At 38.2% G+C, this 12,922-nt stretch overlaps 1 protein-coding gene across 1 annotated transcript in view; it reads right to left on the reverse strand.

Annotated features, from left to right (window-relative positions):
- Positions 1 to 3,719: 3,719 nt before the first annotated feature.
- Rab8b (RAB8B, member RAS oncogene family) overlaps positions 3,720 to 12,922 on the reverse strand; it is a 71,080-nt gene continuing 61,877 nt past the window's right edge. The window contains exons 5-8 of the mRNA XM_040739643.1: positions 12,176 to 12,265; positions 11,054 to 11,119; positions 8,606 to 8,656; positions 3,720 to 7,808 (exon numbers count right to left, since the gene is read on the reverse strand). Of these exons, the coding sequence (XP_040595577.1) occupies positions 7,716 to 7,808; positions 8,606 to 8,656; positions 11,054 to 11,119; positions 12,176 to 12,265 (300 nt within the window). The 3' untranslated portion in view covers positions 3,720 to 7,715. The remainder of the gene's footprint in view (positions 7,809 to 8,605; positions 8,657 to 11,053; positions 11,120 to 12,175; positions 12,266 to 12,922) is intronic.

Genomic DNA, 12,922 nt, shown 5'->3' on the forward strand with positions numbered 1-12,922 from the left:
GTGGAAGAAAGACCAGGAATCTGGGGTACGTGGCTCCCGCTGGAGGAGAGGCTCTCTGGCAGTCCCCAGGCACTGGAAGGCAGGCCCGGATACAGGGCCTGGTTTACCTGGTCCCCTGGTCCCATTGGTGGTCCCATTGGTGGAAAAGAAAACCAGGAATCTTCATCTCATGATTCTCACCTTGACCACATCTACAAAGTCTCTTTTGCCACATATAGTAACTCAGGTTTCAGGGATTAGGACTTTGACATAGACAGTAGCATTATTTGGCCTTACCACAGAAGTCATTTAAAAAGGCATGAAAGAAGATAGAATTACTCTGGGAGAGCAGGAATCAAAATGCTGTCTGAAGTTGAGAGAAAGAACATGTCTTGGATAGAGAGATTTAACAGAAAAGTTAGTAAAGACAAGGGCTAAAAATGGTCACTACTTTGCCAACTAAGCTGTTACAAACACAGTATCAATGAACTGGTGGGGCAGAATCTGGTTAAGGAAAAAAATGGAAAATAATGAGTGAGGGTGATAACTATGGGGTTGGCAAGATGGTTCACTAAGTAAGGGCACTTGCCACCAAGCATGATGACCTGAGTTAGATACTGGAACCCACATGAGAGAACTGATTTCCACAAGTTGTCTGATCTCCCCCACTACACACACACACAAATAAATAAATGTATAAAAATGAAACAACTTTGAAAAGAATATACACAAGTTTCGTGTGTTGTGCTTCCTCCTGTGACAGGCCTTATTATGTAGAACTGCCTGGCCTCAAACTCGAGATTCTCTTGTCTATGACTGTTAGGACTGTACAGATATCCACTACCACAATGACTACTGGGAAGTCTTTTTTAAAAGGTTAATTCCAGTACAAAGACTATAAAGGGAATAATGTGGAAGTCACAAGACAATGGCAAGAGAGCCAAGGCTACTTATGTGGAGAGAAAGGGATGGAGCAGGATGGGTTTGAAGACATGAAACCCCTGAAAGCAAGACGGTAGGAAGATGAATCTGAAGGCAAGGGAAGAACTTGGGTAGGAAAATGCCTCTGCCACCAAGAGCACAGACGGATGAAGGAAGCTATACATCAGAGAGAGGAGCTAATGCTTCGACACTGCTACTACTTCTCCCTGGGAGACCTTAGAGCAAACAAGTTAATAAAACCAACCATGGAATGATTTTGAGAAGACTGTGGAAGACAGAAACCTGAAAGAGGAACAAATACAACAGCAGGATAACAACAGGCCTGGTACCATCCAAGTGTTATTTATCAGTGAGAACGAAACAAGAAACCACGTTTGCAAGGACCAAGGGAGGCAGAATAAGCAATGGCAGGCTGTAGATTCTATAACAGGACAACCTTGGTGTAGTCTGAACTAAGAATAAGCAGAGGGTCTGGCCATTTTGTCTTTAAACACATCAGGCTGAGATATGAAGTTTGCTAAAATTTAAAATTCACCATGGTTTAAACTGCATAGTTAGAAAATCAGAAGAAGGGCTGGAGAGATGGCTCATAGGTTAAGAGCACTGACTGGTCTTCCAGAGGTCACGAGTTCAATTCCCAGCAACCACATGGTAGCTCACAACCATCTGTAATAAGATCTGGTGCCCTCTTATGGCATGCAGGTAAACATGTAGGTAGAACACTGTATACATAATAAATAAAATCTTTAAAAAAAATTGAAGGAACAGTTTTAAACTCCATCAAAGGAAACAATTAATTGAGGAAGATAAAGGCTAGAGAAAGGGAAAATTCTTTGGTAGCCATATTCATGGAAGACAACATCTAGAATATACAAAGATAAAATTTAGCATACAAAAAGCCAAATAGGAACTCATAACAACCCAGTCAATAAATGAGCTAATGAAATCTTCTCAAAAGATGAGGTACAAATGGCCCATGAACATTTGAAAAAGTGTCCAATCTCACTAGACACCAAAGAAATGCCAATGAAAACTGTATCACAAGTTCTAATGGGTCTTAATAATAAAAGCCTGGAGTCAGATATAGGGGTAAAAGCCGAAAGATCAGAGAGATGAAGGAACAAGCCACAGCCACACCTTACCTCATCAACTTCCCAGCTTAAATGAGTGACTTCCTGTTTCCTCCTGCATATAATCCTTTCTCTGCCCAGACATCTCATTTCCTGTTTCCACCCAGTCATCTCACTTCCGTCTGTGAGCTAGTAGTAAGCTCCACCCTCTGATATTAAGACAAGCTTTATTTGTACAAACAACATTATCACCACAGAAAACTACACTGAGAAGACTAAACTTTCATGGTGTCATTTCAATAGTTCATTACCAGAGAAAATACTCTGACTGTAGAGGATCCAAGTGCAATAAGCAGGTTGTGATGGCTATTCTTGGTTGTCAACTTGACTACATTTGGAATGAACTACAATGCAAAAATTTAGGGCACACCTGTGAGAGATTCTTTTTGTTCGGCTGAATACACGTCTAGTCTGGACTTTTGAAGTAAGAAGATACACAGCTTTGATCCCGATCTTGAGGTGCAAAGACACAACTTTAATGTGGGCCACTCCTGCTGGAAGCCTGTATAAAGATATGGAAGAAGGAAGCTTTTGCTCTTTGCCCATTTGCCCTCATCTTGCTAGCACATCCATTCCTTCACTGGCATGGGCACCTACTTCTTTGGGATTCTAGCATATACTGAAGACCAGCTGAGACATGAGGATTGTGGACTGAGCAACTACTGAATTCTTGAACTTTTCATTCACAGCCAGCCATTGTTGGATTGGCTGCAGCTCAGTAAGTCACTCCAATAAATCCTCTTTATAAATTATTACATATTACTAAATTATATTAATATTTATATATGGAAACTGATTCATTCTATAAGTTCTATTACTCTAGAGAACTCTGACTAATACAGAGGTGTACTTCACTGACAGAATGACATCACTAGATAAGGACAGGGACAGCTGTGTCTGAAGTATGAGAAATGTGGAAAGACACTGACCTGTGGGGGCCGTGTCGAGTGAAGGCAAGCCCTATTGCAACTGTTCCTATTCCTCAGGCATGTTAACATCCAAACTGGGCATGCAGGAGCTGAAAGCCACACTTTCAAGTAGTCCCAGGTTGTGGAAACCCTCCCTATTTACCTAGCCACATGCTAGGCCTTACCACTAGACACCAGGGGCTCTCACTAACTCTTCATGCCCTTAAATAAACCTGAATCTCTGGGAGAAAATAAACTACATTGAGATATCATTTTACCCCAGTCTTAATGGCAAGACTTCATTAATAAGACAAAATCAGGGTTCACACCTTTAGTTCCAGCATACCTGAGGTAGAAGGCAAGGGGACTTCTGTAAGTCTGAAGTACTATACAAAGCCAGTCAGGCCTATACAGTGAGACCATCTTAAAAGAAAAAAAAAAAAAGAAAAGAAAAAAAGAAATGCTGGCAGGGATGAACTCATATACTATTGGTGGTAAGTAGATCTTCCAAATGATCCAACTACCTGAAGGACTCTATATCATCTGTCTAAGAGAATGACAGAGACTACTGGGAAAGAGAAGGAAGAAATGGGAAGGCCAACGGGTACAGGAAGGTAACATACTCAATGTACCTTATGTACTTGCATTAAAATGTCCTTATGAAACTCAGTACCATGTAAAATGAACACAGATCAATTAAAATACAGTTTAAAATCTATATATATTCTAAAACATACAATTCACTTAAGAGTCATGAACATTTTCATTATGTAGTTTTTATTTTAGATGAACATTATTGTAAAAAAAAGTTCACCTGGAATAAAATCCATTTTTTTAAAAACCACAGCATCAGTATCAGTACAGTTAAAGAACTGGCTTTAACAGTCCAACCACCTGACAGGTCTATACTATCCACAGGAGCTTCCACGGTAAGCCACTGGAGCAAAATAAAATATGTTTAAGCACACAAGTAGAAGCCTATGTAAAAACTCCATAGCTCCCACAGGGGCATGATTTTAACCAGACAGTTCATGGCATTTTGCATTTAGGGAACTGCAGCATCTATCAGCTGCAAACAGTCAAGACAAACCCATCTGTAAGGCCATTGGAATGAACAATCATAAGTTCACTTTTTTAAAAAAAGATACAAAGATGAAATACGAAGTTCTGTTAGTTCCTGGCATATGGCACATATTTCAAGATACAAAGTTAAAATGTGGAAAATTCTTAAGACAAATGCTTGTTGATTTTCATTTCTGTATTCAGTCATTAAGTTTCTTTCTAATGAACATGACATTCATAAATTTTATTAGTATATCCTGACCTATGTCCTTCTGAATCCAGGGATTTCATTTCCAGATAGTCTTGGATGTAATGAGAAAGATAAAGGAAGGTGTCTTTGTTTAGTTGTGTTTAAGTCTAAAAAAATGAATTGAAGAAATTTTGAGATCAGTAAACCAACTGAAATGTGGTATTAAAATTCTAGGCTTAGAATCTCATCTTTAAAGATTAAGAACTATATTTATAAAAGCATCTAAGTCACAAACTTGAAGAGAAAATCTACTTAATCTGTGTATTAGTGCTCATAGGAAGACACTTTAAGCCCTAATAGAGATTCTCAATATTTGGAGCCTGTAAAAATGCTGGTAATTTCTTACTCACAAACCTTGGAATAATCCCATATATTGCACAACTAAATTCATTAATGGATAGGGCAGTAACATTTTTTGTATGCTACTGGATATTTACATGCATGCTTTATTCAAAACTAAGGTATCACATTTCCCTTTTCCAAGGATACCTTCAGTTCAAAACAAGACAAAACAAAACAGACTGTCTAAATTTCATTGAATGCTTACAGGCTGGCTCACTGTTTTTCTACCAGGTATTAGAATATTAGTTAGATAAATGAGGTATAATTAAAAAATAGTCTTTCAAAGTAAAGAGAAATTCAGGAAATTTATAACGAAGACTGCATAAAATGTCCACATGAACAGTAAGAAGCCCTGCAGCACCTGACTGATACGCAGGGAGATCGCTTCATCATCATCTGAAGTAAAAGAGGCTAGAATATGTTCCCAGTGAAACATTTCACAATCAACTGATTCACATGCTACTTAGTTACAGCATACTTCACTGTTTGATACTCTCAGACTCAATTTCAAAATTTTGAGTCCAACTGTTGTCAAAAAATTAGCACAATAATAATAAAGTGCAGCCACTGAACCACTAATACTGCTGCAAACATCTCTATGTACCCTATCTTATCTGTAAGACCACAACACACACACACACACACACACACACACACACACACACACACACACACACACACACACACACACTAGATTTCTTCAGTTTCAGCAGGGAACAGACAATTATCTGTCACTAAATTCAACTACAAATAGAAAAAAAATAATGCACCATATGTACATTATTAAGCAAAGTAGACTATTTGTTGGGTTGTTTTTTCCATGCAGAAAGTGAATTTCCTATGGTCTGAGCTCAAATTATATACAATTTAGCAAAGCTAAATGTAAGAAAATAGCAAGGACATTTATTTCTATATAACAGAGAATATACTCCCAGTTTGCTGCTACTTCAAAGAGCACTTTTAGACTCACCTAAACATTTACAGGCTCATTCAAAGAGAAGTTCATGGAGACTAGTTATTAACCCACAAAAGACACAAGAAGAGTGAAGAAATCAAAAGCAAAGCATTCTGGTTTAAAAAAAAAAGATGCTGACCACAGAACATGTCAGTTTTGGTTTGCAGACAACCCCTGAGATAGAAACCAAAGTGTTAAGACACCAAACAGTCAGAGGTAAATACTAGAAGAATTACATTCGTGTATGGTGTCACAGCTCATGCTTTTTGCAAAGTACTTTGTTACCATCATAACTGCTTGAACTTTTTTCCAGAAAAGTAGTGATAAAACATTTCTAAGAAAATACCATTTCTTTTCAAAAAAAAGTATTTAATTTGAAGATGTTAGACTTACAATCAATTCTCATTGAGAGAACTACTTACACCTGGACAGTAATGTGTGACTTTAAGCTGGTAGGTAACTAGAGAAAAGGAAGAAAAGGCTAAAGTTTGTCAACAGTAAAGTCAGCATATCCACCAAAAATAACTCTGGTATACTTGGCAGCCACTGGAATGCTTTGAGTTTTCCCACAGACAGGAAGGCCTGCTAGTCCAAGCACTGAAGTGGAATTCCCTGTGTAACCAACTATCCATGTCCATTTTCATGTCCAGTTCTTAATATACAGCACAAGAGCAGGAGTAATTGCTACCAGTTCATTTCCCTTGTTATCTGTTTCAATGCCCTCTGTGTTAGGACACTGCAGACTGGAACAATAGCAGTGACATTATGATCTGTATTTGGCACATAAGTTAACACTAAACACCTCCCACCCACCCCTAGTGTGATGGTTTATTCACAAAGAAACATCAGAACCAGCATTTGATGAGAAAGGCAGCAAAGCTCTTGGTTGGCTTTGGCCTGTATAGCCACACCACTTTAACTACAAACTGAAACAAAAAGGGCTGGGTCCTATACATTAAGTAATGGCTGTTTGAAAGTCAGAACCTGGATCATATGTGCTCTAATAAAAAGACAAGATTTCTGGAGGATGTTCTAGGTCTAATTACTTTTATGTATTTTTTAAACCCTAAATAGAACCAAAAGTCATTATTTTCAGCTATCTTATACCAACATGTTTAATTTCCCTCCATATAGGTATGTTTTCTGCAAACTGAAATCTAAATCTAACCTGTGTTAACTCTCTCACAGACAGTATTATGGTTAAGAATTGGGTAATACAAGCTAATGGGTAAAACTAAGAAAGAATATATTACACATTCTGATGTAACAAGCCCATAGCTGGATGTGAAAATAAAGCCCTAATGACCATTTCTCTCCCTGTGTGAAATCTCCACTCATGAAGTTCAGATGGACATAGCAGAGCTTGCATATATTATTGGTTTTAGATACGTAAATAATGACAAGAAGGTAGGCAGGAAAAGGGACAGCAAATATGACCCTCAGAAACAATGAGACTGGAGTGCTTTCTACATGCTGTTTCCAGAGAGAAGGTAGTGGCACCCAACTTAAAAAGGATACAGCTACTCAGGGATGGGCAGAGCTGATAACCACCTGAAAAGATGAAGATCAGGTGGCATCTAGTGAACAGATGGGCATATGAATTTTAAAAGTTTGCCAGTATTTAATGATTTTTTTAAGAACACTGTAAATCAAAGCCCTTCAGTAAATGCTACCAATAAAACTTCTGGCCATATGACCCAGGCCAATCATCCTTTAATTTTAGTAGATCAACCTCTGTTTAATGTTCTGCTGTCTTTTAACATCCCCAAATATATAAGTCTAGAACTTCATGCCACTAAAGTGCTTAGCTAGGAGTCTAAGATTATGCTATACCAGAGAAAGGGCTGACACTCATGTGCAAAGAAAGATAGCAGCTTCCAGGACAGGCAGTAAAACAAGGAAAAACCAGTTAAGTCCTGCGTGGGTCTCCACATCATTTGCTTCCACATTTGAAGAAAGGAGCCTGTTCTTTTGCTAGGCCATAAAGCTGGAATCCACTTGGCATTCTGTGTTGAGAGGTCTAGAGTTCCATGGTACTCTCCGCAGCAGCCGGGTGAGGTGACTCTGAGGCTGGGTAACCTGTGCTTTCAGAGAAGCAGGGAAGGGCCCTCTAGGTATACTGCAGTCTCTCAGAAAAGACGAGTTCATCAAAGCAATGAACAGCGGAAGAAACTGGTTTTCTTGGACCGGTTTTCTGTTATTTTCACTGGCCCGCCTGCTCCTGATGAATTGCTGTCATTCTGAAAAACAGGACATGAAGTTTCTAAGGAAACCAAAATTTCATGGTTTGACCCCAATTACCTACAAAGTACAAGCACACCTGGTGTGGGGAATACACTCTAGTACACTCGCACTGGTGCTCACTGAAAAGTTCTATCAGAGAAGGAATTAGTTAAGTCTCAGCATTGCCTTCTTTGCAAGTGATGAATTAAAAAGAAACTATTCTTAGGATAGACAGCACTTCTGTTTTAACCATGTGTTAGGTAGGACACTTATATATCTAGTTTAAAGCAATTTCAGCCAAGGCCTGTAGGGTGTCAAGGATAATGATAGAAACAGGACTAAGGTAGTAGACAATCGGGTTAGAGGCAAGAAGAGCTGGTAACAGAAGGGAGATAGTTTTCATGAGGACCCACATTAAAATGAACTTTAGGGTGTCCTAAAGATTCACCACTGACAGTTCAAATTGAAGCCAACTTCAGCAACTCAAAGATCATCATTATATAGATATAAATTATGTATTATATAAAAATTGAATTAGATAATTTTATGAAAAAAGCAATTTCTGCCATCATTATTTTCACTATTCTGATAGAAATTTAACTGACTACCACTTAAGGAGTCAGAGGAAAGAGCTGAGACAGCTGTAATGCAGAAACAACCCTAAAGCAATAGAAATTAGAACCATGGTACAATCATATGAAAGCATCAGGAACAAATAAGTTTAATGTGAACATATTATAATCATGCTGTCCATTCTGTTGAGTGTCAAACTAAAAGACTGTATCATGGAAATAAAAACTAAAGTGATACAAACCATTTTTCTGTTGAGTTTTGTCATTATATCCCGTGCAAGTGTAAAAAATGCCTAAAGGTAAAACAAACAAAATTATTATTAAATAGTTATATTTAAAAACAGAAACATAGATTTTATTATTTATTTATGAATATACCACTTCAGAGTTTCTAACTGGAAAAATAGTATAATTAAAATCTTAGCATGAGCTGGGTGGTGGTGGCACATATCTTTAATCCTAGTACTTGGGAGGCAGAGGCAAGCGGATCTCTGTGAGTTTGAGGCCAGCCTGGTCTACAAAGTGAGTTCCAGGACAGCCAGGGCTACACAGAGAAACTCTGTCTTGAAAAACAAAAACAAAACAAAAACAAAAATCCTAGCATGTACATTTTACTTTTTTTTTCAGTTACATCATATTTTCCAATGTTGTCACATTGTCATTCATTCATCAAATATTTTATGCATGTAATGCCTGCCACAAGTTCCTAACATGGCAATACAGTTATGAGTGGCTTCCTCAATACACTAAGAACAGGAGAGAGGCTCTGTTTACACCACACTACTTCCCTAGGGAAAGGTTTCAACCTCTGGCCCAGATGATGCTTGTCTTAGGTTACTATTGCTGTGATCAAACACCATGACCAAAGCAACTTGGGAAAGAAAGGGTTATTCAGATCATTAAGCTTCCACATCACAGTTCATCATCAAAGAAAGTCAGGATAGGCAATTTAGCACAGCAGGAACCAGGAGACAGAACCTCAAGCAGAGGCCATAGAAGGTGTTGCTTACTGGTTTGCTTCACAAGGCTTGCTCAACCTGCTTTCTGGTAGAAACCAGAACCACCAATCCAGGGATAGCACCATCCACCATAAGCTCAGCCCTCCTCCATCAATCACTACGAATTAAGAAAATGCCCTGCAGGCATGCCTATAACCTGATCTTATGGAGCCATTTTCTTAATTGAGGTCCTTTCCTCTCAGTTGACTTTAACATGACATAAAACTACCCAGCAGAATTCTAAATTCTGTTTAAGAAGTGATTTAAGAACAATTATGAATTAAACTATAACTCTAAAAGTTCATCTTCACAAAAACCTATACCTTTTCTTTCTGACCTCTTCTGAGAGCATATCTAAGTATGCAGAACCTTCCATGCTAAACCGCAGGCTTATCCACGTGCGTACACACAGACACACACAGTGAGAGAGAGAGAGAGAGACAGAGAGGGGGAGGGCTTTGGAAATCAGATTAAAAGGAAGCCTGGAAAACCCACTTCTCTCACTAGCTCTTTAAAAAAAATCTGTCATCACTTTTACTTTTTTTCTACCGTGGTATAAAATTAATTGTGTGGCCAAGATTGAGATCGAGGAGTACCCCACAGGAGCTGACATAAGACATCCCTTTCCCTCTGCTTTATTGGAAGGATTCCTTTCATAGAAAAAGGCAGCTTGTTTTTCTTTTCTTTCTTTCTTTTTTTTTTTTTTTGGTTTTGTTTTTAATCTATGCTTATGAAAATAAATTAGTAGCAATTTCCTGTTTCTCAACAAAACACTCAGTAGCTAACCTGAAAAATGAGTGCTGGTTATTTTGACTACCAAGGCCATTAAAGTCTTGATATTTTAGCCATTGTGTAAGGAAGGAGTGAAAAATCTAAGACACTAAAGCTTAGAACTGCAGGGTTATTAAGCACAGTTAGTAGCTCCATTACATAGCAGCTAAACAGATGATCTAAAGTTTTCTAGAGCAGGTTTTGTTCACAAAGTATAGAAATACTGATGATATTTTCTTTGTTAATTTTTTAAATTGACCATAAAATTGTAATTTTCATCTGTTCTTTTAAGACCTTAGATGAACTTTTCAAACATTTTCAGTATTTTATTTTCTTATTGTGTTTGTGTATATGGGTATGTTTGCCACAGGGTAAGCACAGTTGTCAGAGTACATGGATCCCAGAGCTCAAACTCAGGTCCCCTGGCAAACTCCTTTACTCTCTGAGCCATCTTGCCAGTCCCCCCCACCCCGATAACCTTGTTTTAATGGCTAACTGAATGGAAATGTATTAAAACTAACCTATGAAAAACACTGTCTTATATCTACTAAATGCCATAGCATAATAGTGCCATGCTTAACTATTTCAAATGCGTATACAAAGGGAATCCATTCAAGAGACAATGGCTTAATTCAAGTGATTCAGCTTGTCTGCTACAGGCTAGTAGAGTGTGAAGACAAATAAGCCGGGAACACTGAGTCTGCGATTGCTAACTTCCTAAACAAACAGCTGCACTAAACTTAAAGTGAACTTGTATCTCCTCTCTTCCAAGAATCTTAATTGAGCAATCTTAACCCATGTGGAAGCTGCATGCTAGAAATCCAGCGAGTAGAGTCGATGTAAAAGCCCAAGGCATAGAAGTGCACAAGAGGCTTTCACTAGGCTGAGCTGCTACATAGCAAGTCGCCATACATTTCTTACCTCCTCTACATTTGTACTGGATTTTGCACTCGTCTCCAAAAATTTAATCCCATAGTCAATTGCTAACTGAAAGACAAACAGAAAATCAAATTTAGTGAAAGTACCATGGATATACAAAGCACTTAATAGATTGTACATTCTTCAAAGCCCACAAAAGTCTATGCCAGAACTCCTATGTTTTCAATTTTGTTTGTTTTCTTGTATTGTGCTTTAAACTTTATAATCTAACTTAGTCTAAAAATAACACAGCTTCTACTTAAAATATCATGTTAGAAATTTATTCTGTTGTACCTGTGGGTCTCTAATAAACACACAAGAAAAACCCTAAGATGGAGTCTCAGCCTTACCACCTGCCTGGGATCATTTACCCCTTTATCTTGTCTCCAGGAACACAACTCTCCAAGTGTACCCTGACTTTCCTTTCTGAATGAACTACTTTGTGAAGCAGAATGGCAAATGCAAATTCTTTTCATATATCCATCTATCTTCAGGGCCCTAACCCACATAACACTACTCAAATTAAGTGAAGGTTTTCAAGAGCAAGTTGGTAGTCAGACTGAACAAAATGTATCTGCACCTGTCACCAGAGACAGTCTCTCAAGGCTTGAGAAAATTCCTTAAGTAAACATGCACAAAAAATGCCCATTTGCTGTACAGCCAGGCATCTGTAAATGTTACTTCTGTAGCCTGGCAGTTACCAGGAGCTTGCTGCTCGTGAGCTGAAGCTAAGCTGTATGAAACTCTTAGGGAAACAATGAACTGGGAAGTGATGATGGTTGAAATTTCACCTACCCTAGTAGAGTTTTTCAGAAACTGAGTTATTGTAACTTCAGAGCTGGGCTTGTCACACAAATCTGAAAGAGCCTGAACAAGAGTTGCTGGATCTTAAGAAAGGCCAGTCTATCTCCCAGCACCCTCTAGAGCTGAGTCATGACCAGATGATATAAACGGGGTTGGATTTGAATACTAATTCCCACTATCCAAGTACAGACTACATCTCACTGTTGTTTGATAGTTCTTAAAGGACTAACGCAGACATTTTAAAAATGTAAATCAATACGAAGAAAATGAATACTGAATGGGAGTAGGATTCCATTCTTTATTCATTCGGTTCAAACTTACCTTCTCCCCTCTTTCTTTTGACACTTGTCTTTTGTCATTCATATCACATTTGTTACCCAGGATCATCCTTTCAACATCTGAAGAGGCATGCTGCAGGAGGAAAACAGTGAATTATAAAAATAGCCTGAGAATAACCACAGAGCTTCAATGGGAAAACCCCAACCTGTAAGAAAAATGGCAGCTTATTCAGCAACAAGATGACCTTTCATTCAATACAAGCCTGACTCAGAGAAATGTTTAAAGATAGAAGGGAGAATTACTTCAGCTTAAAGCCTTCACAGAGCCTATGCAAACATTTCCTCCCAAAGGCTCGCATTCATAACTCATATATAACAGCCAAACCTTCAAACAATTACTCTGGTCAAAAACAGAATAAGCCTCCATGTGTGATTTATTTGGGAGCTGGGTGGTGGACCTCTCAAAAAGCCAGAAGAGTAAAGAATAAAAAAATAAACATACAACATGCCATGCTAATAAAAGTACTTCCATGTGGTAGAGCATAAATAAGGAATATGGGTTAACTTAAAATGTAAGAGGTAGTTAGTAATAAGACTGAGCTACTGGCTGAGCATTTACAATTTATATTGTCTCTGAGTTAGTTATTTCAGAAGCGGCTGCTGGGTATTTGGGACCAAGCAGTTGGGACAGGAAAACTCTGCCTACAGAAAGTAACCTGTAGGGTTTTGAACTATTTAAAAAGATGAACTATGTGGGTTCATTCAAAAGTACTAAACTATTTCTTAGTTG

Source organism: Mesocricetus auratus, unplaced genomic scaffold, assembly GCF_017639785.1.
Source record: "Mesocricetus auratus isolate SY011 unplaced genomic scaffold, BCM_Maur_2.0 Super-Scaffold_100691, whole genome shotgun sequence".
Classification (NCBI taxonomy): domain Eukaryota; kingdom Metazoa; phylum Chordata; class Mammalia; order Rodentia; family Cricetidae; genus Mesocricetus; species Mesocricetus auratus.